The sequence below is a fragment of the Pseudopodoces humilis genome, chromosome 2 (assembly GCF_049639895.1).
Source record: "Pseudopodoces humilis isolate 2021_Gansu_Grassland_sample_001 chromosome 2, ASM4963989v1, whole genome shotgun sequence".
Lineage (NCBI taxonomy): Eukaryota > Metazoa > Chordata > Aves > Passeriformes > Paridae > Pseudopodoces > Pseudopodoces humilis.
The window spans coordinates 77436609-77462432 of record NC_142201.1 but is presented as its reverse complement, the minus strand read 5'-3'; the positions used below and the strand labels follow the sequence as shown (position 1 = coordinate 77462432).

The following is a 25824-nucleotide window of genomic DNA, read 5'->3' as shown; positions in this document are numbered from 1 at the left end:
ATCAGGATTGCAAGGAAAACATGTTGAGGCGTCTTAACCACTAGAAGGGAAAGACGACTTCAATTCTAAAAAGGAAATATTGGCTTGTCCTCCACTTCTAAAGGTAGTCCTCAAGTGTCACAAAAACTGTAGCGAGAAGACGAGTTGTGCATCAAAACTGAAAAAGGAACTCCACATATGCAAACTTCAGAAAAAAAATATGAGAAAGTGAGTTTATTTTTTTATAATATTATATATATAATATTATACAGCTAGAGCTTTAGCAGAATTTGCAATCTTATTTAATCATACCAATAAACCACTTAGCCTCAGCCTAGAAATGACATTTTCTGTATGTTAGAGTGACTGAACACCCTGACTTCACAGGGGAAAAACTAGAGACATATTACAAATTTCCATACCCAGGCGTGTTCAGAAGGTAATTTTTTGTATCCACAGGCAAAAGGTGCAAACTATCATAGAATGCACATAGACTACTGATTAATTTCTAAATCTTAGCTTAAAATTGGCTAATAAGCTGCCTTTAGAAAGAAACATTCATAGTCTTGTCACTTACGAACAGGTGGACCCTGTTATTAATTATGGATGACTGAGACAACACTCACAGGATGAAAAATCATCATGGTTGTCAAAGGAATTAGCTTCGTATTCAGAGATTTTTATGCAATTTTACCATGTTTACGTTTTACAAAGATTCTCAACCACAGCTGAGAATTGCTTAAGCTATTACTAGAATGTGCCAGTACCAAAAGTTTTATAGTCAGGGACTTTATTTTTTTAAATATAAGATATATCAACAAACCCCTTGGTTTCATAAGAGGAACATACAGACAGCTTTCAGAACTCCTGTGACACCGAACTAGAACTCTGAATTTATAATTAACTAATCTAATAGACTTAAAAGAGCCCTGTTTAGATCCTTTTTATGTCAGAGAAATTCATTGTGACAGAAGATTATTTTTATCAGCTTGGAGATTGCAATCTTTCTCTAAAAGAAGGTACTTCCAAGGACGCAGTGTTTAAAAACAAGCAGAAACTCTCAAGACAGAACACCTCATATACATATATATACACATAACAGGAAGAAAAAGTATATAGAACTGACAGGTTGAGGATTTCACTTACTTAAAGCACCTAAAAGAAAATGGAGTGGCTTTGAAAATTCATCTCCAAGTGAGGATTGCAGAGTCAGCTATTTCAAGAAACAACCTTATAAAGAAGGACATCATACGGTAGAGAATAAACTTCAATTTCACCTGTTTGACTTTGGATGCTTTCAGTAATTTGGCTAAATATATTTTGGCATTACTGAAAGCTGACATTATTTTACCATAGCCAACTCACTGAAGCAAGATGTTCTCTGAAGGAGGTCACATTTTTGTATTTTTTTATTTTTTAAGACAAAACATACATACCCTTAAATCTGGAGAGAAGTTGTCTGCTGAGGTGGAGATGGAGTCAGATGACAAAGCAGAAGCAGATTTGGTGTGAGTGGAATGGTCCGACTGCGATGTGGAAGCACTATAAAGAGAAACACCAGAGTGTATCAAAACTATGCTCAAGCAAGTTCAGAAGCTGACAAGTTGAGACGCTTACAGTCATATCAGGCATTCTCCACTATTCCTACCCTTTCCACTCTCAGTTACTCAGCCCTCAGCAGTGCTTTAAGAGAACCTGTTCTACTTGCCATTACCAGGAATTACCATAGTGCACACAACTCATTACTAAAACTCAGCTCAGACTGAGCCAACATTAACACAACCACCAGTTTGTGCTGAGGAACACGCTCAGTGCCCCAAACTGGGTGAGCAGCTGCAGTGGAGCTGCAGGTTGAGCTGTGTGTGGCAAGAGCCCGAGCCAAGAGGCCAGAACTGCCAACCCTTTGCACAGTGAAGGGCCTGGGGACCTGCAGCCTGGCCAGGTGACACTCAGAGACACAGCGGGAGCCAGTGAACCCCAGACCTTCCTGCATTTAGACTCTCAGGGTATAAAAGCCCTGGGTTTCCTTTGTTTGGGGTCCCTCCTCAGAGGCACCAGCTCAAGCTGCTATTTTGCTAATTAGTTACTGTACCATGATTAAATTACTTGAAGGACTAGGGTGTCTAAGACTGCTAAGGGAAATCTGGGGTCAAGACGGCACAGAAACCTGGTCTGCCTGTGAGTGTGGGGCGTGTAGCTGCAAAGGGGCTTTGGTCCCAGCTCAGGTGGTGAGAGAGACTGTCAGACTGGCTCCTGGATGGTTGGATGGGCAAGTTTCCTTAGCACTGGATCAAATCCTAAATTACAGAAACTACAGAACTAAGGGCCTCCATTTCAGCCCTTCAGATGGGAGATATTAGTGTGCTGCAAGGGGATGAAAACAGACAGACTCCTGAACTCACGCCAGCACAGCTCCAACCGCAGCTGTATAGTGGTGGAAGAAATTCAGAATTAAAAATCTTTTCATCACACACAACTTTTCTTCTTCAAGGATACGTACAAAGCTGAGGAGAATTAAAAAGACTCTCCCAGCATACGTCTCTGGTAATATAAAATGCGATTTGCAAAATAACAAAGGAAAACAAAAATTTTCCTTTTCTGTTCAGTTTTCCTAATATAGCTTTAAACAATTAAAATAAGTTTGTATTTTACAGCATTTTTATGCTGCAACCTCTCCTAGAACCCTAGTTACTTAAAATTAGCATTTGTTACTAAGTCTTTTAAAACCCCAGATGACTGTAATGAAAGATCCTATGTGGTACAACGTTACTCCCTGAAGTCACTGTACAGTGATAAATGCTGTAACCTGTGCCAGTTAATCCCCACAAGCTTACCAACCCCAGAAAGGCTTTAGCTGGCTGCAAAGACACTCCTAAGGATCAGCTATCAGACTTGGAAGCCTAGCCTTGGCCAAAGCAGAATACCAGCAGGAGTATTACCATAACTACTTATATTAATTAGACATGTGACAACCTAGAAATAGCTGCATCTGAGCTTCCAAAGGGCCTGAAGATTTGGTAATTGTCTGAAAATCATTTTGATGCTGATAAACAGCCACCAAAAGGCCAAAATGTTCCGTTTTTATTTCTATTCTTTGGAGTTTGGCAAAGTGTTGCACAGGGAGTGTTAAAAACAAAAAGGACTACAGAAAAATTGGGCTCTTGCTAGGAGTTAGTCCTGTCTGCTCAAGAATTAAAGAGCACTGTCTCTTTCATCCTATGAGGTAGAAACTTCAAAACGGAGCCTTTAGGAACAGTAAAAAGTTATTTAACATAAATGACACTGGTGTGCCAATCGATTAGCACAATCGATCCACTGAATGCACTTGTAAAAGGTTCAACAGCTAATCACTCAGCCTTCCAATGTGCTCAACTACTCCGGTGTTGCCAGGTAAACTCATATAATTCCAGATGGCCAGTGGCACTTGTGCATACAACTCATGCCACAGCCACCCTACAGGCTCTGTTGAGGCAGAAAATTATCTTACACTAAAACAGTAAGAACTGAATCTGGAAAACCTCCCATTGCTGTAAATGAAAAGGCCACATATAAGCACTGAATTTGTGTATACTTTCACATTACAACAAAATTGATATAAAGTGTCTGCTGCTGCTGTCAGGCTGCTCACATTCCCCTCTCCTCTTAACCCAGACTACACACTGCTGCCATCTCCATTGTGCTGGATGGGCATCATGGGATGCACGGCTCAATCTGCTGATCTGATGGGGCAGTAAACTATTAATAAACATGAAGAGAGTCTTCTGTTGGGTAACAAGGCTGATTGGATTCATTACATGGCTATATAAATCATCAGATGCAGCACACAGAGGGAAGGAATCTGTATCTGGATATGATGAGGAAGGCTGAGAACACTTTGCGCACAGCAGCCTGCAGGCATGCTAAATTAGGCTTAGCACTAAACCACATTTTTACATTACTTAAACGAGCTCAGACCTCTTATGTGCTCCCTTGAAACTTCTTTCAGCCTCGTTTCTGCATGGTCAGTCTTCATTTTCCAAGTGTTCACCCTCATGTTTGCACCCGTTTAATTATCTTGATTTTTAAAATCATGTTAAAAAAAAAGAAACAATCATTCCACAGAGCAGCACAGAGACGGTACTTAGTGTACTTTAAGGTACGCAAAGGTACTTAAAGTTACCAATGAAGAGCAAGCAGATACTGTAGATGCCTTGATTATTGTGTGACAAGCCTGACTCCTGTCCCTGGGTCCCTACTGTGCCTTCTCCCACACGGGCTCCAGCCGGGGGAGCCAGAGGTTCAGGGCAAGCCTCCAGAAGCCATGCCTTCTAGCTCCCTCCCCTTTCAGGGCCCACACTTTTGTGTATTTAAATGCATTTTAAAGGTCAGCAACTCTGCTGAGTTTACAAATCCTTTAGCACAGGTGTAAGTACCTAAGCCAGGGCACAGCAGCAGCTGAACTGGCCCTGTACCCCACACAGGACAGCTTACTCAACCAAGCAACAACTGCAAAATCACAATAATCTATTGGTAGAAGCATTTGCATCAAAAATTTAACGTCCTTTAGAGACAGAAAATGGAGCTGGAAAGACTGGACAGGTTTAGTGGAGTGTGCAAGTCTCTCTGCCCCACAGCTAGGACACGCTAGACCCAAACAGCTCCCAAGAGCTGTCTGTCCAACCTGCTCTGAACAGCTCACAGGGAGGGAGAATGCTAACAAAAGGATCAAAATTTCACCAGTTTTTCTCCTGACATAACTTCTCTGCCTGGGTACATTCCCACTGACTGCTTAATACACAAGCAGCGATTATCTAATCATTGTAGACCAAAGACTTTTATGAAATTGTTAATTAATTTCACTTTGCCAAACTAAGGGGCAAACAGCATTATGCAGGGGAAAAAGAAAAAGGGAAAAGGGGGAGAACCATAATCCACAGCATGTCTGAGCTGTGAAAGTGTTTTGTGTTTGTTGATCACGCTTGGCTTCAAGTGGCTGTTAAAGAAGGAAAGCATTTGCATTTTAGAAGTGGATTTTCAAAGGCTCCCCACACCAATGTCCCTGTGCTCCTGAAAACCAGCAGTGAAGCTTCCCTCCAGTGACAGCAGTGGGAGCTTTTGGGAAGCAATGCCTGCAGACACAGTGAACAATAGCCCAGGATTATGCAGCTCAGCACAGTATGCAGAGGTTGCATATGTTTGGCTTGCTACCTCTGTTCTCCTCATCTGCCATTTCCAGGGAGCTGACATGGAAAGAAGGAGCAGACAGCAGAAAGGCCGCTGGTTTGCAGCTCCCTCCTCTTATCATTGTCAGGCAGCTGCACAGCTCCAGCTCCACTGCTTAGCAAACTGATTAAACTGATGTCCCTGCATGCACATGAGAAGTTTATTAGTTTCAGTGGTTTAGTCAATCTTAGCTCCCCTTTGCTGCCAATACAACAGCAAAGATCCTCAAACCACAGTTTCATATGCCTTTGGGTGGAGGAGAGCAGGAGAGCATCCTGGGACCGGCACGCAAACTCGGGGTGAGGACACCAGAGCTCCCTCCATGCTTTGCCACCAGCCCTTCTGCATCATCTCAGGCAAATCATTTACTCGTGCTTCTGTCACGGCTTCTGCACATTATCCCGGCTTTTGCCAACGTAAAGTTAAAGCTGTCTCGTGCAGTACTTTTGGCAGCCTGACGAGTACGTCTGGCATCAGTTTAATGTGCCGAGGACCCCATGGAGGACATTCTGTTCTCACAGGGACAAACCCCCAAGAGCTGCATTTCAACAGTAAGGCAACACAGAGCAGACCTGAGGGCTGGCCAGGGAACGATGGGCACATATAAGTGCTGGGTTGGGGGACACCTGACAAACATCTGAGAACACAGATAGGTTTGGACAGATCTCAGCCAGGGTTAAAAATCAATAGAGCTGTGGCAGTCACTGCTAGCTGAAGGTCTGGTTCAACACTATTTAAATGTGCAAAATTACAGTATTATCTCCAAATCTCATTAAGGTTCTGGGGAACAACATATACTCAGATTCACAAAATACTCTGAGCTCTGCCTAAAGGAAAATACATGAGCTTCTGTGAGGAACCAGGGAAGACCAAGGACCTTCTGGAGCTCTTCTCTTCCCCATGCTTTAGGCCCAGGCAGTTCCTCATTGTCCTTGTTGATGGATGTCTATGTTAAGTACAAAAAGAGACCCCCTTCAATAGGTCAAAAGCACCTTCAGTGAAAGCACCTTACTCCCATGACTTCCATCCCTATTTACTCCTCATTTCTCCCCCACGGCAAAGCAGGAAACAGGTCTAGGATGCAACTAACACTCAATCTGTGTCTTTCATCTTGGTAATTATTTTTATTATTCAAATGTTTTTCTTTATAGCCAGATTTTGAAAGATAAATGAGTCCAAATGCAAGCTGTTGGTACAATGGTCTTATACAATGTCTCCACGCAGTAGTAACCCTTTGGCTATATGGAATGCATACATACAACTAATAAGAGTATTACACTGGAAACTGAACACAGTGACTCAACTCCTGATAAAGTGTTCATTGTTATTATTAGGACTATCCCACAATATGCCAGATGGTTTTCAAATGTAATTCAGACTCAGACTGATGCCCTCCGGTGGTTCCTGTTCAGGCAATTGAAAGGTATTACTACACCCGTAGCAGAATTGAAGGTATGCCAGCATGCTGAGCTTGAACTGTCAACAAAGATAGAAAGAAGCTGCAAACAGAAGTGTCTGTGATGCAGGAATTTGACCTGTTAAACTATGAACATGCAGGGGAAATATTGCAGGTGAAACAGATGATAAAGCCTTAAGCTATTCAAAAAGTATTATTAAATGGCATTTGCCATTAATGACACAAGACAATCTCCCTGCAACGCAAAACATGTGGTATATAAGAAAAGTGAGGAAGAGAAAGAAAACTCGCAGTTGCCATTTATTTTGGCAATTGTTACACTAAGAGTTTGACTATGAAGTTCTTTCTTTCCTAGCATAGAGAAGCAATAGTTTTCCCTGGAAGTAGAAAGCATAAGTACAAACTTCTGAAGAGGGTGATTTAACCTTGTGAGGATCTGAGCATGACAGTGAACCCAAGTCTGGTAGAAGATAAGCACAAAGATGCAAAGAAACTGCTAAAATCAAACCATGAAGCCCTGAAGCTTTAACCTGATTCAGATAAATGCACCATTTCTGCAGGTCTGAGCTCTCTTACCTGTACCTTTACCCCTGCTGTTGGGAACTGAATACAACATTCTTCATACTCCAAACCCAGGACAATTTACTTTGGTGTATTCGCAGTCCAGGGGAAAGAAAAAGTCCTGCTAGATCTCTATGAAAAGCTTTCTGTGAACATCAGGCCAAAGGATGACCACTCCATACAACCTCTTAAGTCGTGTGACTCAAGAAAAAAGTCACAACAACCAATTTCATGTATCACTTAAAACCAAGCAACAACTTCCGGCAAAATCTTAGAAGTCACAGAATGAATATGAGGTGTGATCTGGCTAAACCATCTCAACCTGTAATTACTGAGAATGGTCATTCGTGAGCAAGCTCTTAGAAGTGTGCCTCATTCTGTTCAGCAAAAACATAAAGCATACATATAGTCATTCTACTATATTCCTGATCAGCAAGAATGTAAATTATATACACCTTCCCAAGGACAAGTAAATCCTACACAGAAAGAGACTGGGTACCATGAGGGTAGCAAGACACTGGCACAGGTTGCCCACAGGAGTTGTGGATGCCCCATTCCTGGAAGTGTGCAAGGCCAGGTTGGATGAGACTCTGAGCAACCTGCTCTAGCGGAAGATGTCTCTGCCCATAGCAAGGGGGTTATAACTATATGATCTTTAAGGTCCCTTTCAAACCAAACCATTCTGAGGTTCTATGACACTTGTTCAGACTGAAAAGTTAAAAAAGAGACTTTTGTCTTGCTTCAAAATAAGATACTGTCTAAAAAAGAAACAAACAAAAAACCAAACCAAACCAAACCACACACACACAAAAAAAAGACCATAAAAAGAATACTATTAAGTTCTTATCCCTAAAGTTCCCCTCCTAAATCCAGGAGCAAGAATATGCAGATGAATTTAACACCCAGAACTTCACAAAAAAATTCATGGAACAGAAGGGAAACACACCTCTGGAAAGTATGCCCGCTTCGATTTGCAGAACATGCATAGGGCTTGAGGACACCTATTTTTTGTACCAATGTCTTAAAATATTAACCTGGCTCACTCCTATAAATAACACAACCAAAATCAGTAGTCAGTGATGATAAAGCCACCTTTCCAGAACCTTCTTTATGAATATTCTTTCCCTGTCAGTACAACAAGCAGCTGCTTCATTGCTCACAAAGATGTGCCAATTACTCAGACACTAATTGGCATGAGCTGCTCACACCATTTCTTCTGTATCAAACAGAATATTCTGTTTCAATAGTCACTGAACTGACTTGAAAAGCAGGTGACAAAATGCACCACTGAGCAATACAGTTTCAGACACAGAGGTCATAAATGAGAAAAACACTGTAGAGGGCAAATTTCCATTTCCTCTCTTCCTGTTTTTTTAAAAGTTTCTCATTATGTACATTCCTGAAAATTAATCAAGGCTAAAACTGCAAATTAATGACGAGTGGCAAATACAATTTAATTTGGAAGCTTTGGATGCCAAGAGAGCTGGGTCAAATTGATTTGAATTTATAGAAGGGCCATGAATGGAAGCACTTGTAGCACTTTTGCAGTTCTCTTACAAGTATAATGCTGCAGAGGTATCAAGTGCTCCCCGCTCACTTCCCAAACTCAGAGTGACAACACTCCCTCCTCAATACTTCCAACACTCCTGTTTCCTCAAGAGAAGAAAAAGGCAATACTGAAAAACCTCCTGGGTCACATCAGAGCAGAGAGCGACAAACTGGTGCTTGTTCCCCATGAATATGACTCTGTCCTAGCCAGTACTGGCTGAACTGGCCTGGGACACGCAGCTGTTGCCCACATCAGACTCTCCCATTTGCAGCAGTTCTCTGCAGATCTGTGCTGAGGCTAAGTGGTCCCCACAGTCCTTATCTGTGTATACATACATACTCCTAAGGGTCCTCAGAAGTCCCTTGTACACCCCTCTACAAGCCAGCACTTGAGAGCTCACTTGGCATCTTGCTAGAACCAGGGCCTTACAGCAGGAGCTGGGCACTCTGTGCTGGCCTCCACTCTGCCGAGGCGCCAGAACAGGCTCTGCTGCTGTAAATTAAGTTTCAGCATTTTAACACCACCCCTCCCAGGACAGGAATCCCACAGTGATTGGCACCACGTGTGCCCATTATGATAGGCAAGCCTTTCCCAAAGAGATTTTACTGACAGACAAAGGAGTGGTATCTCCAGTGAGCAGGGCTTGGATCTTAATTCTTCACAGCGAAACAGAAACTTGAAACAGACTAATTCTACCTAGACAACAAATGCCACTAGAAACTACCTATAGCATATACCAGATGAAGCCTTAGCCCTCTGAGCACCCAGGAACATCTTTTTAGGCACATGCAGGACAGAGAGCTATTAGTTTCAGGTGAGTTGACTGGAACTCACAATTTTCCTAAACATTTTAAGATCTCAGTTTAACTTTTGCTTGACCTGTGACAACCTCAGAGGGGAAAAACAAAAAGCCATAAATAAATATGCTTTTGAAGGAAGACTGCCAGGCTGCCTTTGGCATTCAGAGAAGGCAGACATTTATATTATATAATAATGTACTCTCGCTATTCAAAAGGGCTGTCAATGTCAAAATTTACCATCATCTAAAAGAGAAGCCATTTTAGCAAACAAATCATGGTGCATGTATGTGATAGACCTAAAACAGCCCCCCCCCCCAATACCACTTGCCTGAATGAAAACGTCACTTCTGTTGCCAAGCAAAGCTGGGTCTCAGTCTGACTTCAGTGTTCCAAGGGAGGAAAATGACATTTTTTAAAAGTTGATCCTTCCAAGTAGCATCCTTAGCTGAACATACAGTACATCTTTTCCCATGAGCCATAAAGAGAATGTCCTATATTTTGACTGTGAACAAGCTTTTCTAGGAATGCAAATTTTGGTCTCAGTAGTTACACAATGGACTACAGTGTCACAAGCACCGTTCGTGCTCCATTAGTCATTCTTTTATTATTTTTTTAAACTGAAATTCACAAAAGGCCTACAGTGTGTGTACAGCACTTGCTAAACAATAGGCTGATTGTTTAAAATATTTGCAAGATTCCAAGAATAAAGACCAACGCCCAAAGTCAAACCAATATGCATATTGGTCATGTAATTAATAACAGCAAGGAGCCTACAGTATCATGCTCTTGTGAGTCAACAATCCAGAAAGGTAAAAACCAGGAAGGACAGGAGCTATGAGACCCCCTGAACCAATATTCTCTGATCAGCACAAGACAAATAACTACAAAATGATCTGTATTCATGAGAGAAACAAAAGAGAAGTTCAGTTTCTAACAAGCTCCCAGCTGGTATGGGATGATGCTCAGTTACAAGAGAAAAGAAGAAAAAAAAAATTCAAGTTGTTAGACTTCTGCAGGGAACTGACATTTTGACTCTGCTCCATCAATTTAATTTCAGCCCATATCCAGGGAGTGCAGTTAGTTCCTACCTTCTGAAAATAGGTTGATAATCCAGTATTTTGGTCTGATTCCAGTTCCTAATGGAAATGTTTGAATTGCAAAATACACCCCAGCACAAGCACTTTTAGTTGCAGCATTAGGAGTTTGGGCAGGGAGCGGCAGGCAAGGCAGACATCCTACCTTCCCTAGGTGACACACAATGGAAAGGCAGCCCTGTCCATCTGGCTCTGCCTTAGGCCTTGGGAGAAAGGCTTGACAGACCTCCTAGAGATGGTGCACATATCTGGATCTGTGCTCCAAAGCTTAGGATTTTCCTGTCACCAGCATAGGCCTCTAGCACTGAACATAAATCAAGACTATAAGATGAAGAAAGGTTCAAAACACAATCCTATTTACTGCCAACATAAACAAGATTGTCTGCTAGAACAGTGCTCCCACCTGCTCTTGTCTGTGCCTTCCTACACAGTAGGTTTTTGCTATGCTTTTTGGCATCTCTGGTGTTGTTCAGAAAAAGCTAGAGCCTTTCTTTTCAAATATTAGATGCTACAGAGGGCAGGACTAAACTGGAAGCGAAGAAGATCTTGCCTGCCCTGAGAAAACTATTTCTAGGTCAAAAAAATATGGCTGAGGTGGAGACATTCCAGCACCTCAGGCTTCAGATGGCTGAAGCAGTGCTGCAAAGGGACAGACAGAAAGCCATCAGGGAGACTGCTGATTGACAAGACGTCTGGCAAGAGATCTCCTGGGCTGTGATGAACCAGCACATGTCCTGACCTGCAGCTTCCTCTCCCAGACAGCCCAGGCAGCTGCCTCAGCCAAGAGAATCTCCATGCTGCATGACTGCTCTGGTGAAACAGGAATTCACAAATTGAAGCGTCTCCTGGTACTACAAGAACACCCACTGTCTCCTAGCCCTGCCTATGGAAAATGCTGATTCCAGGCATTAGGACTGTCCTGCAGCAGAGAACTAAGATACTAGGGTGGTGCTGCTATCTCCTACATCACACCAAACCTGGATTTCCCACTGCATCCCACAGGAGAAAGAGAGCTGGCAACATCTAACTGTCTCCACAAGAACTTTGAATAAAGACAAAAGCCTATTGAAATCTTATGGAAATGCTACATACAATTCAAAATCACTCTTGCAGTTAATCAGTATTTTTATCTACCTTATAAACATTGACACCCTTCCTTTAAAAACTTATGAAGCCAGAGAAAGACATACAAGTAAAAAACAATCAGGATTTTGATGCAAATTCAGATATTCCTATGTCAAATTACAGAAATTAGCCCAGAACTGGAGAGCAAAGAGAAATTAAAGAAAAACTAAAAACATGGAAACACAGAACATCAAATCTTTTGTTTGCATGTTAATTTTTATTTTTTAGGAAAAATCTATTAACTTGGTCAAGGAAAGAAAGGGAAACAAGAATTATATTAATATAAGTGCTTACCTTAGAACAGAAATAAGAACGATCTGTACTCTGGCAGTGCCTCAATTTCTAGTTATATACTAAGAACCGGTTGTGTTTAGATTAACCAAATATACCTGTACTTGTTACAGTTCATGTGCTGTCTCAGTTTTTCTTTAGCTTCCTTCCTAAGTTCCTATTTAAGAAACACCTTAGTTAGAATTTAACACATATTGTTAAACTTTCTGATTTTCTTTAAAACACAACCCCCTCGCCCCAATAAAGCTAACACCCACAGGAATTAAAAATACCAGCGATTTACTAATCAATGACATTACTTGTTCCATCATGGGAAAAATCAAAAGAAGGAGGAAAGACTGAATAAATATAGCCAATGTGGAGAGTCTTCTATCACCTAGGAAAACTGTAACACCTTGCTAAGTAAGCTTACACAGACACTACGCAGCCATGTGCTCTGCCACATTCAGCTCAGAAAGAAAAGACTGGGAACACCTTTATTCTGTTAGCAATTCAGCTCCTGCATGAAACTGGTCCCTAGCAAAATCTCAAGGCTCAAGTCAGACAAGTATTCAATAATTTGGGGCTTTATTTCTAGAAATTCTACCTTAGACAACACAAGATGTTTCCAGAAAGACAGAGCACTTGTGTGAGAAGTGAAGACTGAGAAAGGATCTCATCAGTGTCTCCAAGGTGGGTGCCAAGAGGACAGTGCCAGACTCATTTTGGTAGTGCCAAGAGACAGGATGAGGAGCAATGGCCAAAAACTAAAACACAAGAAGTTCCATCTCAACATGAAGAACTTCTAGGGTACATGTCGAAAACAAAGGTCTTTCAGATTCTTCTGCCTTGCAGTGAAATGAGGAATACAAACTATGCAGGCTCGTCTGAGGATTTTCTCTTCATCAGTTCTCATTCATCTTAAATGAGGGTTCATCTAAGATCACACACAGCCAGTTCCTCCTGCCACTTCTGCTTCCTCAAGCAGAAATCAGTGTATGAGAAAAACCAAGTCACTCCAAAAGGAGTAGGATCAATGAGGTCAGAATAGTTTGTCTCTGGCTGGTGGATAACACAGGTATCTTTGCTTCTACTTAGCCAAGGGAAACCCAGGCAGTGGAGTTTAGACAACTATTTAGCCCTCCTGGAGTGGACCCTTATCTTTCCTCTAATCAATTACTTGTGGAGTATATTGACTCTGCTGAGGGTAGAGAGGTTTTAGATACCTACTTCTCATGGAGGTACAACAATCTGAACTAGATCCTACCCTGGTTGCCTGAAGATCTGTGTCTTCTGGCAGAGTAGTTTGTATTTGCTGTGTGTTTAACTGAACACGACCTTTTGTAGATACCAGAGAAAGCAAGGGGAAATACAAAAATGAGAGAATAGAATGTGTTTTTCCAACTTGAGAGAAGCCTTGCCCAAAACAGTATGCACATATTCAATGACATCCTTCTTATCTAGACATTCCCTTGTGTTGAAAATAAATGAAATTTTTTCTGTAAAGGAAGAAATGCTGTGCCCTTCCTTCCTATCTCCATTTTTGCTTAAATGCAAAACTTGTTCACAAGTTACTATTTCTACTCCTCTGTCAAGCATGGCTAAATGTTAAAAAAATTATTAGTGACAAACTACACAGATATATACACATACATGGAGAAATATGGCTTAGGAAACCAGACTACAAATCTCTGCTCTCTTCTCAGTTACAAATATATTTAGTTAACATGTAAAAAAGAGGAATGCTTTGAGTTAAGAAATAGCTCCTTCCTTTTTTGGAGTTGAGAACAACCCAAATTCAATGCTCGCTTTGCCCTTACCACAATGAAGGGGAGGGAGTTCTGTGTAGGTAGTCACATCTGAATTACTCACTGTAGGCTCTACTTAGAGTCACTGTGGAGAAACCAAGATGACTCATTCTTCCTCATTGTCTACAAAAATAAAAATAAAAAAATAATAAAAAAAAAGAAAAACACCAACCCAGAGACTACCAGAACTCTGTATCAATACAATCAGATGAGAAAAATCTCATGCAGGATGCCTGTATTTTTCTGTATGAAAGGTGGAAGTAGAAAATGGAATCAGAATGTAGAGTCTAGAATCAGAGTATGTTTTAACAAAAAAAGGTGAACTCTGTCTTTCTGTGGTGCTGGAGACAGCAGTGATCAGCAGAAGCTGTACCCAAACAGGTGGGAATACTGAAGGCCCAAGATTGCCCTGCTGGCACAAATCCTGAACACACCCACCAATAGTCCCCCCACATCCTCCTCCTCACACCCCAGTGCTTAATGACTACTCTGTTAGCATGTTGCTTCACCTTTGAGGAATAAGACTTGGGGAAGTACTCCCTCATAAGGTGTGGGGGTTCATTTTCAGTGTGGGAGAGATATCAATTCTAAGACTGGAAGATACAGCTTAATGTTCAAGAACAGTCTACTCCAAAAGTCAACTTGGGTAAAATATCAGCAGATGATCCCACATTTTTCATTCTGTTCAAAGAAGTTCTACTTAGAAGTGAGATGCTGATCAGTTTTGATTTGTTAAAGGTATCCATCTGCTGGTTAAATCAACTGATTTTGACAGTCATACTACAGCAGTTCATCTCTGGTACTACAGGTCCCAGTGACCTGCCCTTACCTTCAGCATCTGCTCTCCACAGCAGGCAGACAGGTCCTTCAACCTCACAACTGCACTGAACTCATTCCCAGCCTCTAGCCCTTTCCTGGGCAGATTTAGCTGAATCTATTCATGAAGGTAATCCTGCTACCAAAGTGTGCAATCTTTCTCTTCGAGAAGACCACTGAGCAGTGATATCAACTGAAGTCAACAATAGGATTTATTTAAACAGCAATAAAAACAGCACAAATGCTTTATTTTCACTAAAGGCAGAAGGTACAAATGAGGCTGTGGTTCAGCTCAGTAATTCATATATCAGTTCATTTTGTACCGGGGTAAAAACGCGACGAACACTTTGATCACAAAACACCAAGCAACGATCAGAGGTATATTCACTCCAGCAGTTATATTTTGTACAGATAAAAATAGCTGGGTTAACCTTTAGCCCTGTCATTCAGTACTGTCATTGTTCTTCATAGGCCGTAAGCTTTGTAGTGAATTTTCAAGGGGTGTGTCACTTTTGCTTTGCCTTTACTTTTCTTGGCCTGCTTGTAGCTTTGGTTTAAGTGGTTTAGGTGTGACCACAATTCCTGTAACTGGTCAGGTAGCTATATCCCCCTCTGTTTTATTTTTGTTTGTATATGGTACAACCACAGCTTTGCACAGACAGCTGTAAAAAGCAGCTGTTCTACAAAGAATATTTACCACTAATGTAGTAACTTTGTAGAGAGAAATACAACAGCCTGGTACCACAGCAGAGGACTGGAGAAGTGGAGACACAGGATGTGGCATGGAAGAGTAGAAGCGCAGGATAAAAAACAGGGCACAGGCTTGGCACCTGAGACCATGGTCATAAACAAATCACCAATGGTCAACCAAAGAAATGCAGACCTGGAGCTGGACAAAACCGACTTCAGAGAACAAAGAAATAGTATCTAATACCCATTAAAGCAACTACATATAGCAAAACCTGAGACACAATGTGGAACTGCAGACCAAAGAAAAAAAGAGAGGAGTGTAAAGTTGTTTTAGCAAACACACTAAAGTGACCCCAGGTGGATCCTACAGAAAAGAGGGAGGAAAGGAAAAGGAAGAGGAAGAGGAAAAGGAAAAGGAAAATATCAACATGATGAACCTCATACTTCTCCCAGGAAAGGACTCCAGATGTTGACAATTTGCTCTAACACACTACTACTACCAGAATAAAATCAGCAACCTTGGAACCCAGTGGAGCAGAAGGGTGAACGTAACACCAGGAAAAGGGATAGAAACCAAGAACTAAAAGTATGACAGTTTTAACTGCATTATTATTCTTTATTTTTCTGTAATAATTGCATCTGGACTAATTATGATTAGACTATGCTAAGAATAAATTCTTTGCTCTAAAGAAACGTGCTGCCTTTTTGGCCATGAACAAGGTTTTGAATGTAACACTTTGTCTGGACATGCAGTCTCCACATCACAGTAAATAAATCCAGATAAAAATATTGTTTTATTCTAAACAGGTGTTGCCAGTCTTCCCAGAACAAAGAAAGAAAAAACCTTATAAACTCCTGTTTTTTTCCAAATAGTTCAGCAGAAATATGATCACACACCCACACCTGACCCAGATCAAATTTGAATCATTGGGTGACCCAGCATTAATGATTCTGGAGCCGTGGCCAGAAGACTACAGAAGGCAGATCTGTAAAGTGGGAGTATTTGTACAGAGCAAACAAAATTACTACAAAATCATCTTGAAGAGGTTGTGGACTCAAAAACTGCTAACACTTTCTCTTCATCAAATATATCAGTGTTTAAAAAGCAATGGCAAAGAATTCACGTAGCAGAGAAGCAAGAGAGAAACAAAAAAAAGAGCTACCTTGAAATCACTGGAAAGTTACTCAGTGAGAACATTCTCTGGCAAAAGTAACTGCAGATGGTAGGAAAGGGAAAAGCAAATACTTGAAAAGTTCCACTGATTTGTTGCAGTCTTTCACTGATTTTTTTCTTCAATTAGCTCCCAGTTACTGGAGCAATAAAAAAGCCAGATGTCATTTCAGTTAAAAGTGAAGATGGGGTAATTACTGTGACAGTGTCTCTCCTGTATTCTCACTTCCCTGGGTTATCCCAGTCATCTCTACAAAGCACTTCATTCCCTCCCTGTCACACTTCCCTCATGTTGGAATGGGCTTCCTATGGACAAATAAAGAAACTTTTTCATGTGCTATATTACGACTACACTTGTACATAACACCCATATATCAAGGTGACCTCTTCCTTCATTCCTAATGAAGGCCTGTCTGTTTTTCTTGACTAAGCTTTTTGGTAACATCGAATATCCTGAACTGAAAGGAACCCACAAGGATCACTGAATCCTACTCCTGACTCAACAAAAGCCCTTTGGTGTATGGATCAGGTCTCTTTTTACACTGCTGATGCCCTTAACACTGAAAAACCAGTGACAGTAAAGCAGGTCATCAGGAAAAGATTAATGAAAAAGAAGATGTGGACAATCGATTTGCTGAGCCATTAAAGAGGTATTATGACCTTTCCAAATGCAGTTCTTGCCTGCACACACGAGGTGTAAGAGAATTAGAAAAGGAAGGGAGATGATAAAAGATCAGAAATAGGTAGCAAAATATGTTCCAGACAGGTGTTAACCTATGAGGAGTACAATCATGCAACAGATAGGAATTGCATAATTTGACATTGTCCGGTCATCCACAGTCCTAAAATTCAGGTTCTGTAATTGCACCCATGCTGTAAATAGCTTGCAGTTAAGGAACTACATGTACAACTCAGCACTGTCTAGCAAACAGACTGCTAGTCAACATAGCATTACCATCTCTCTTCAGAGAAGGCAGCTCTTGATGGGACTCAAGAGAGTCGTGTTCTGAGCCTACCCTCACTCCTCACCAGTCGTCAGATCTGGCCTCATGTCTCCAGCTTCTCATCTCATCCTCAGACTTTCTCACTCTGTGCCCAATCTCTCAGCAAGGAGTCTCAGTACTCAACTGCGCTTCCAAGAGCTTAGTAAAATTATTCACCAGGCATTATAAAAAATAGAGTAGTCCTGGCTTAGGCACAATTAAATAGCTGGTCCCCCTGTCTCCAACACAGAAAGCATCACCATCTGTACAGCAGTTAGAACTACTATACTGCAAATTCCTGTGAGGCTTTTAAACACCAGTGTAGTCTTAATTACAATACAATGAACAGGTGAGTGTCAATTGTATTTTACATTCTCAAATGGAAAATATGCTTAAACCCAAATATTTTTTTCATCAATAAAAAGCATTTCACTGAACGGTCAGAACTGGGACCAAGAGATGTGCATGCACCTGGCAGAGGAAAACTTTTAAGCTGAAGATCTTGCACTCTGAGACAAGTAGAAATGGTTTCTGCTTAATGCAGGAGCAGAAGTGTGCATGGCAAAGATTGCTAGTAAAAATAATTTGTGAATTCTTTAGAGTGAAAGGTTTCTCTTCACTGCTGTAAAAGACTAAAGTCTTTTACACTAAATGTTATTTTCATTATTCCCTGTCCCAAACCCTATTAAAAAGATTCTCCTCATTTTGCACATCTATAGGCAGAAAGAACTGCTATTTATCTTCACAATACACAGTACTCCAGAAAAAACACCCCCATCTCAGAATGGACTTCAGTTGCAAGTAAGTGTTAGAAATTATCACTAATTTATTAAAATCAATTACAATGAGCCCATCTGGAGTCGCTAATTGGTTGTAGACATAGTGTCAACTTCCTGAGATGCAAAACCAGTTCACTATCAACACTCAACCAGCAAAGTACTTGTCTTTACTGGTAACAACTCTTGAGAAATCTTGCTTTGCACTTACATGAAATTAAATGCAAGAAACGCTCTCAAAACCCATGAGGAAAATGACAGCTACTCGCATTTCACTGAACACCAGAACTGGCAAAAATATTCCCTTTCAAACTCTAACTTCAATGACTCATCACAAAACAACTCAATCAGCAAAGCTTATACATCTGGTAGCAATGTGGTGCTACAGCTAAAGCCCTCCTCAGCCAACAGCTCACAGACCCAACTCCTTCCAGCATCACTCTCACCCACGGGGAAAGAATTCCTTCAACATAGCCTTAAATCAGACCAGGTATTGACAGGGCCTTATTTGAGACAAGGGGGGTGTTCATACCTCATGGAGTTACTGGTTCAACAAACCTTGCTGCACTGATTTACACCGAGTTTCTGTTTTCAGACTTATCCCTGCAAACATAAAGACAAGGAGCATGATTGCTCTCATATGCTTCAGTAAAAGTGCACTGCATAGGATCCACCGTGTCTGCAGACCTCTGTGGATGATAAACATCAGAACAAAGGTGATAACAAGGAACCAAGAAAGCGGTAACATCGAGAACTGCTACAGTCAAGCTGGTGGGAAACATCTACCCACTGCCTTATCTTTCTCTCATTTTATACTGATGTTGAAATATCACTGACATCTCCTAGAGCAGATTTTTTACAGTACAGTCACCTCCACGCTTTTGCATAGGCAATACAAATTTATCTTCAGCAGACCTAAGAGAAAGCCTCTTAGATATCCTACTGGAGCATTGTTCAGACTGAACTGTGATAAGCTTTTTCTGAGGAATGCAGAGAGATGTATGCTCATTCAGAAACTACAGAACATAACCACACAGAGTGCATGAACAAAATGCCTAATCACTTCTCATGTAAAGTAAATATATGAAGTTTGCCACCACTTTTTTCCCTAAAGTCATGTGTTCTGCTAAAGTCACACACAACTCAATCTGGCTTTCCTTTCACAAAAGGAAAAGATTATGGTAGAATTTTGTTGGCTGTTCCTTTGAATTCCAGAGGTCAGAGGGTCCGTATGCAACCTCAAATCTGCAAAAACAACAATACAACAAACCCACCCACAAATTCATTTTAGGAATGGTCTTAGAAGAAGTCTGAATAACCAGCACAGCTGAACTGTGTTTATCACTCACTCACCTAGGATTCTCAGGCCATTCTAGAGATATAAAAGCAGTCCATAACATTGAGAAAAGCTTGCTCTTCTGGACAAAACCATACTGTAGCTCATCAAGTGTTTGAATCAGTGTTTTACCTCACGCCGCCTTCTGTCTCACGGGTTGTTTGTGGACAGACACTGCAGATGCACTTCTTTCAAGCTGCTAGTCAAATACCACCACAGCTCTTTATGAGTAGCTGGCTCATGGTCATGTGTCTTCCATGAGAACAGGACAGAAGGGGAATGTCCAGCCTAAGTACTGACCTTTAGAAACCACAGAGAGCTGCAGAACCCCGTCCTGTGCCACACAAAGCCAGCACTGGGTGAGACAGCTGAGACTTGAAAAGCAGAACAGCTGTTTCAGCACAACTATGAAGGCAGCTGAGTTAATTAGCTGTGACCTGCTCATCTGAAACTAACTCGGCACTTTCACAGAGAGCTGGCAATTTTTTACCCTGTACAAACAATTACACTGCAAGTCTCAGAGTTTTTCAAATGTTTTTCTAGTTGGGACAGAAAGTAGGTAACATTTGTTTAATTATTCCTACATCTTCCTCAAGAACCAGAGGTATTGCACATTACTAGGATCTACTAAAATATCAAAGCAACTTTCACTGTCAAATGCCCTGACTGCCATATCTCATGTGCTTTATTAAAAGACAAACCTATAATGTTCTTCAGGACACTTATTCAAAGGTGTAGCCTTATGTATAAGTAAACTCTATCAAGCACGTCTACTTGAGGAGCTAGATCTTAACTACCTCTAGAAATAATAACACTTCTAACCAGGAGCTGAGAGAATCCAAAGAATGGACTGCTTTATGTATTTTGTATTAGCAGCTTTCCAAGTCTTCTAGATCTTGCACAAAACAATTCAGTAACTACAACTCAGTAAGGCTTCACATGGCTAGGTAATGGTGATTCTGGGATGAGTGACCTTTGAGTCATTTTTTGGTTTTTGCTCCTTTTAAATAAAATGGATTATCAAAACTGATGACAGTATCCTCATGATTCATTGTGTTCCTCACATCACCCCCAAAGCTACCTTCTTCTTTTTAAACAAAATAGTTTGGTGAAAATGTGTCATAGGTTACAACTTGAAGCTGGTCTAGCTGTTAGATCACAATCACAGAAATTAAAATAAGTATATTTCAATGCATACGAATAGTCCAGTTAGCTTCAGAGAATTATTCTGATGTATAAAATCAAATTGCAATACAGCTTTAATGAAAAAAAACAACCCAATGATAATCAATCTACTGTCTAATTCATAGACAATTATTTATTTGTGCATACGCATCACTAGATTGGTAAGGGAAGCTGATAATAAACATTCTGAAGGTCACCAGGCATCTCTCATTGCAAGACCCTAGTTTTATTTTTTTATTATTTTGCCCTGACCTTGAACCATTTTAGTTAAAAAGTTTCACAGCATATACCAACTCAAGATGAGGGTGTTTTTATTAATAATTACAGATGAAAAACATTAATCTATTTAAAACACCTATATTTTATTTGGAGTACATTAAATCCCTCCCCCAACTGGATAGCTTTCTTCTATGGGTTCTAGATCTTCAAGCAGAGACTTGAGATTCTGAAAGCTTTTGAACAAGCTTTTTTTTACATCCCAAGAAATCTGTTAAGAGTCTGGGCCTTTGCAGGGCTTGGAGGACACAGCCTTGTGCACGCTCAACAGGAACAGATTTATCATCTCAATTTCCCCACGGTTCCATTCGTGCAGGGCATGCTGCCGAGAGGCTCAGCAGGAGCTTCCTTGTAGCCACTGGCTCTTCTGAGTTAAGCTCTCTTTAGTGTCCATAGGCCTCTTAGAGTGAATGACCTCCAGATGGGTCCAAGTTGCCTGAGCTGATGCAGAGATAAAAAGAAGAATATATTGGGTCAGTTAGGTAAGGGGGAAAAAAGCCTGCAGGCATCTGGCGGGCACTGGTAGAACTGCACAAGGAAACCAGTACAGAGAGCAGGGAACAGAAGAATTTGATGAAGGGTGAAATGTGGGTCAGGAGTCATGAAGGACTCAAGAATGAAGAAACCTGGGCACTGCCTGTCTGAGGAGCAGCTGGGTAATAGCCAAGCATGGGAGTTCTGAGATGCTGGCAACAAAGTGGCCACCAGCATCTTGGGCTCTAAGAAGAGGCAGAGCCAGGAGATCCAGGGAAGGATCCCCCTCTACTCGGCTTTCAGTAGAGCATTTCTGGAATACTGCATCCAGGTATTAGCCCCACAGCACAGGAAAGTCACTATGGAGCTAGAGGAGCACCACTGGGATAGCAGGGCTGGAGCACCCTGCCTTTGTGGACAGACTGGGGAGAGACTGCTTTGGGGGACCAAAGAAGCAGCCCCTGTGCTCCCAGTGCCAATGGAAGATACACAGGAGATGCAAAAGGGCTGTTCAGAGAGTCTGTGTGCACTTCACCTCTGTAGGTTTTCAAGACCAAACTGGGTAAAAGCCAGAAGCAGCCTGATCTGATCTTAAAGCTGTCTCTGGTACGAGCGGGACGCTGGACTTAGGGATGCTGAGATCTCCTCAGCCTGAGTTATCCTGTGATCCTACAAACTGGGCATGGCAGGAGCAGCCAGACCGAGACAGGACAACCTTCAGCAGCCATCAGGATATCCTGCTCCCGGGCTCTACCACAACACCAGGGCTTCCCATACCACAAGCCCTCCCAGTACCTGCCCTGGCTACCCTACTTGCAACCTTCTCCACCAAACACAAGGCCCAAAGCAGGATGTGCTTTTAGTCACAACATTCATATATCACTGGCAGCTCATGGAGGGTGGGAAGAACACAAAAGTCTCCTTTCGCTTCCATGGACCTTGAATGTACCCACGTGGCATTACAAATCATTCAGACCACAAAGTCAAGCTCTCAGAAAAAAAACATGGTGGCAAAACCACAAACGCTCAACACGCCACAGGAAACGAGGAGCACAAGGCCTGGCGTGGGCACGGCAGCGTGCTGAAAGGCAGCTGCCAAGTGGGTGCCGCGCCTGCCCTTCCAGCAACGCTTCCCTGTGCTGCCCATCTCCCAAATCCCTCCACGCAGCTACCAAGGGCACCTGCCTGTGCAGGGATTTACCGGGAGCCTGGCGGAGATAACATCGCCTGCTCTGCTTAAAGGCCTGAAAGAGAGGGCCGCAGCCGAGCGGAGCCCACGCCTGCCTTCCTGCTCCGTCACCCCACAGCCACCCCCAGCGCAGGGACACCCCAGCAGGAGAGAGCCGACCCCAGGGAAACGCAGGAACCTGCTGTCCACGGAGGGAGCAAACAGCACCAGCTCCATCCCTTCCGTTTCCTTTTCCCTGGCGGCCCCTCCCCGCTCCCTCCCTCTGCCCCCACGCCCCGCGGTGGTCCCCGGCAGCCGAGCCCCGCGGGCGGGGGCGATGGCTCTGCGGCGGGCGGTACCTGGACAGGGAATCGCCGCTGGGCGGCCGCGCCGCCGCCGCCCGCCCGGCGCCGAGGCTCTCGCAGCTGGAGCTGCCCTCCATGCCGGGCGGCCCCGCGGCGGGCGCTGGCCCCACGTCCCTCAGCCCCGCGGCCGGCGCCCGGCGGGGCGGGAAGCGGCCATGCTGGCCCGGCGTGCCGCGCGGGGGGCGGGCAGAGGCGGGGCGCCGAGGGGGGCGAGCCGCCGCTGCCGCCCTCAGGGCCAGCCCTCAGGTGGGCGCGGGGCTCGGATCGTGGGCGTGCGGAGTGGGCCGCCATCTCCCTTACTTTCCTCTTGAGAAGCAAGGGAAGGTGGCAGCTCCCGGGTTCCATCCCCGGAGCACGGCGGGCGTTCCTAAGAGCAAAGAAATGGTCTCTCTCAAGCATCCCTGTTGAAGTCGGCTCACCTGCGTTAGGCTTTCCAACTAGGTTGTGTACCCACAGCTAAAACAGTCGTGCCCCTCACATTTGTAACTTGCCCCTATCTGCTCGAGAATCCTCACTGAGTCCATCGCTGAGCTGGGTGGAACAGGGGCTCTGGAAGGTGGCCGGTCACAATCGCACGAGTCAAGGCCGCAGGGATCCTCTGTGAGGGTACCCGACGGAAAGCTCGAATGCATCTATGGCCGTCTGTGTCCGGAAGGATTTGCAGGCGCAGTTCGGTATCAGGTGTTCTGCAGGAAGAGCCGTGATACGTCCAGGTCCTTGAAGCAATCGAGGAGGGGGGACGTGCTCTTGGCATTGCTTACAAGGACTGAGGGACTGCATCTTAACCTTCCTATATCAAGGATGCAGATGTCTCTCAAACGTTTAGCTGTTTTGACAAGAATCTCAGGAGGCGAAAACAAAGAACCACTGGGGATATGTTAGGAGGCTGCTGGCCTTTGAGAAAGGCCTGGTTGTTGGTAAAGAGCATCTGATGTTAAGAGCATCCATTCAGATGGACCTTCCTGTTTTAAATACTACCTTTAAACTGGATAAACCCTGTATCTTCTAAGCAGTTGTATACTCTGTGGTCGTGGAGTGGTTACTGAAACATCATCCCTCTTCATGCTCCAAGGAATAAATTAGTTGATGTTTTTCTCTTTGTTGTTTCCCATTTTGTCCTGTCATCAGAAGTCATGCAGGATGCTGAAGCAGGTTCGCAGCATCCCCACCTGATACTGCATGATCCAGCTGTGAAACTGCCTCTGTTACTCTTTCCTTTAGTCTCTATCAGCTGCTGTTGAGCAAGGTTGATGTGGGTTGGTTTTGAAGCTGGTTTGAAGCTAAACTTGAAAATGCAGCTTTGTTGAAGCAGGGTTTATTTTTGTATTTTTCATTTTATCTTCTGAGCAAATTGGCAGATGAGTTTTGGGGAAGAGAGAGTTTCAGCCTAGAAAATCAAATTCATGGAGGCTTCCCTAAAATTAAAACTGGTTTATGGTTAAAAGTGAGATCCTTGTTTAAAAAATAAGCTAATTTCTAGTGGTTTATTGCAGCGTTAAAATACAAACAAAATGCCTTGACATCATTGCAATTGAAAGATCCATAGACCTGTGCTGATTCTGTTCCAGCTATAAAATTATTTTAAATGTTCATCTTTTTTCCTCCCCTCTGCTTAGGGACAATGAACATTTCAGAAGCACAATTTATTAATAAAAACCAAGGTACTCGTGTCATACTGTCTCTTTGCCTCTTCTGTTTAGCTTTCCATCCACACCTGTGTCTGGCTAGCAGATGGTGTCCTCTGTGGGAACATGTGGGCAGGGGGTGCTGGGGCAGCAGCACTTCAGCATCTTTGCTAAGCAGTCAGGCAGTTCCTGGTAGCCTTTTCCCACTGGTGTGCTCTCTTCCCAGCTTTTTCGGGGATGGAGTTCCTGGTGGTAGTAACCCTTGGGAGAGGTCAGCGCTGTAGAACTAGCACAAAGCAGTGTATGTCTCCCTTTCAAATCTTATCAAATAGCCTTGTGGTGAGTTGGTATTACCTCTATTCCCTCTGCTAAGCTTAGTTTGATAGAGGTGCAGTTGTTTAAAAAAAGTCAAGTAGGAATAAAAACAATATATAAACCTCCATTGCTGTGTGAAAGTATTAGACTTCCTTCCTTTCTTCCTAATTTGCTATTGATGTGGCATCTCTAAGTAGTTTATTGATGAAGTACTCTATTTGCTTTTCACTGCCCTGTTTTGTTCTTGGCCTTACCCCCAGGGCCTGTGAAACCCTTTAGAAATTCCCACTGGTGCTTTGTAAATGAGAACAAAGCTAATCACCTCCTGCATCTCTCCTGCTGCTGAAAGAAACTAGCAGTCTGCTCAGTGAGTCTTTCTGCTCAACAATACCACAGTTTCAAAGTCAGTCAGAATATTCTCTCTGTGAAATGTGTTACCTCAGGGCTCTTAAAAGTGATGGAGAATTAAATAAAGGCCTGGCATAACCAAAACCAATTAAGGACAATTCACAAGACTGTTGTATAACTGATGCAAAATAAGTGCAGTTCAGTCTGTTAACCTACTTTTGCTTGCCACATCCCCTACCATTATCTTACAAGTATCATCATTTGGGTACGTTGGGGTTTTTTTTGTTTTTTTTTTTAATGAGGGAATGTTCTGTCATTTTGTGATTTCAACACAGGAAATGGTAAAATTAACATCATGGATAAATAGTAAAATTATCTCTGTTCATCTTTAGTGCCATGTGGCTGACACAGCTGAGTGATATCTGAAAGAGCAAATGACAAGGAACTTCCTTGAATCAAATGTATAAACAATTAATTCCAATTAAAATACA

At 42.6% G+C, this 25824-nt stretch overlaps 1 protein-coding gene and 1 long non-coding RNA gene across 11 annotated transcripts in view; both read right to left on the bottom strand.

The window, feature by feature from the left end:
* The window catches only part of MTMR2 (myotubularin related protein 2), a 63666-nt gene extending 40517 nt beyond the window's left edge, over window positions 1-23149 (bottom strand). For 2 of the 10 annotated variants that reach the window (XR_015772014.1, XM_014250149.2), the window contains exons 1-2: window positions 23040-23149; window positions 1416-1521 (exon numbers count right to left, since the gene is read on the bottom strand). Coding sequence is in view for 3 of the 10 variants with exons in the window: in XM_014250149.2 (XP_014105624.2) it covers window positions 1416-1521; window positions 23040-23122 (189 nt within the window). In the remaining 7 variants the exon portion in view is untranslated. Of the gene's footprint in view, window positions 1-1415; window positions 1522-9043; window positions 9175-13817; window positions 13929-18773; window positions 18845-19594; window positions 19799-23039 lie in introns of those variants that run through there. The other 8 variants (XM_088052092.1, XM_088052093.1, XM_088052097.1 and 5 more) reach the window with 8 other exon arrangements.
* LOC148184887 (uncharacterized) lies at window positions 21057-22962 on the bottom strand. The gene is made up of 2 exons (XR_015772015.1): window positions 22880-22962; window positions 21057-21479 (listed from the first exon to the last, which is right to left on the bottom strand). It is a non-coding gene; the product is annotated as an uncharacterized LOC148184887 (long non-coding RNA).
* Window positions 23150-25824: the final 2675 nt, after the last annotated feature.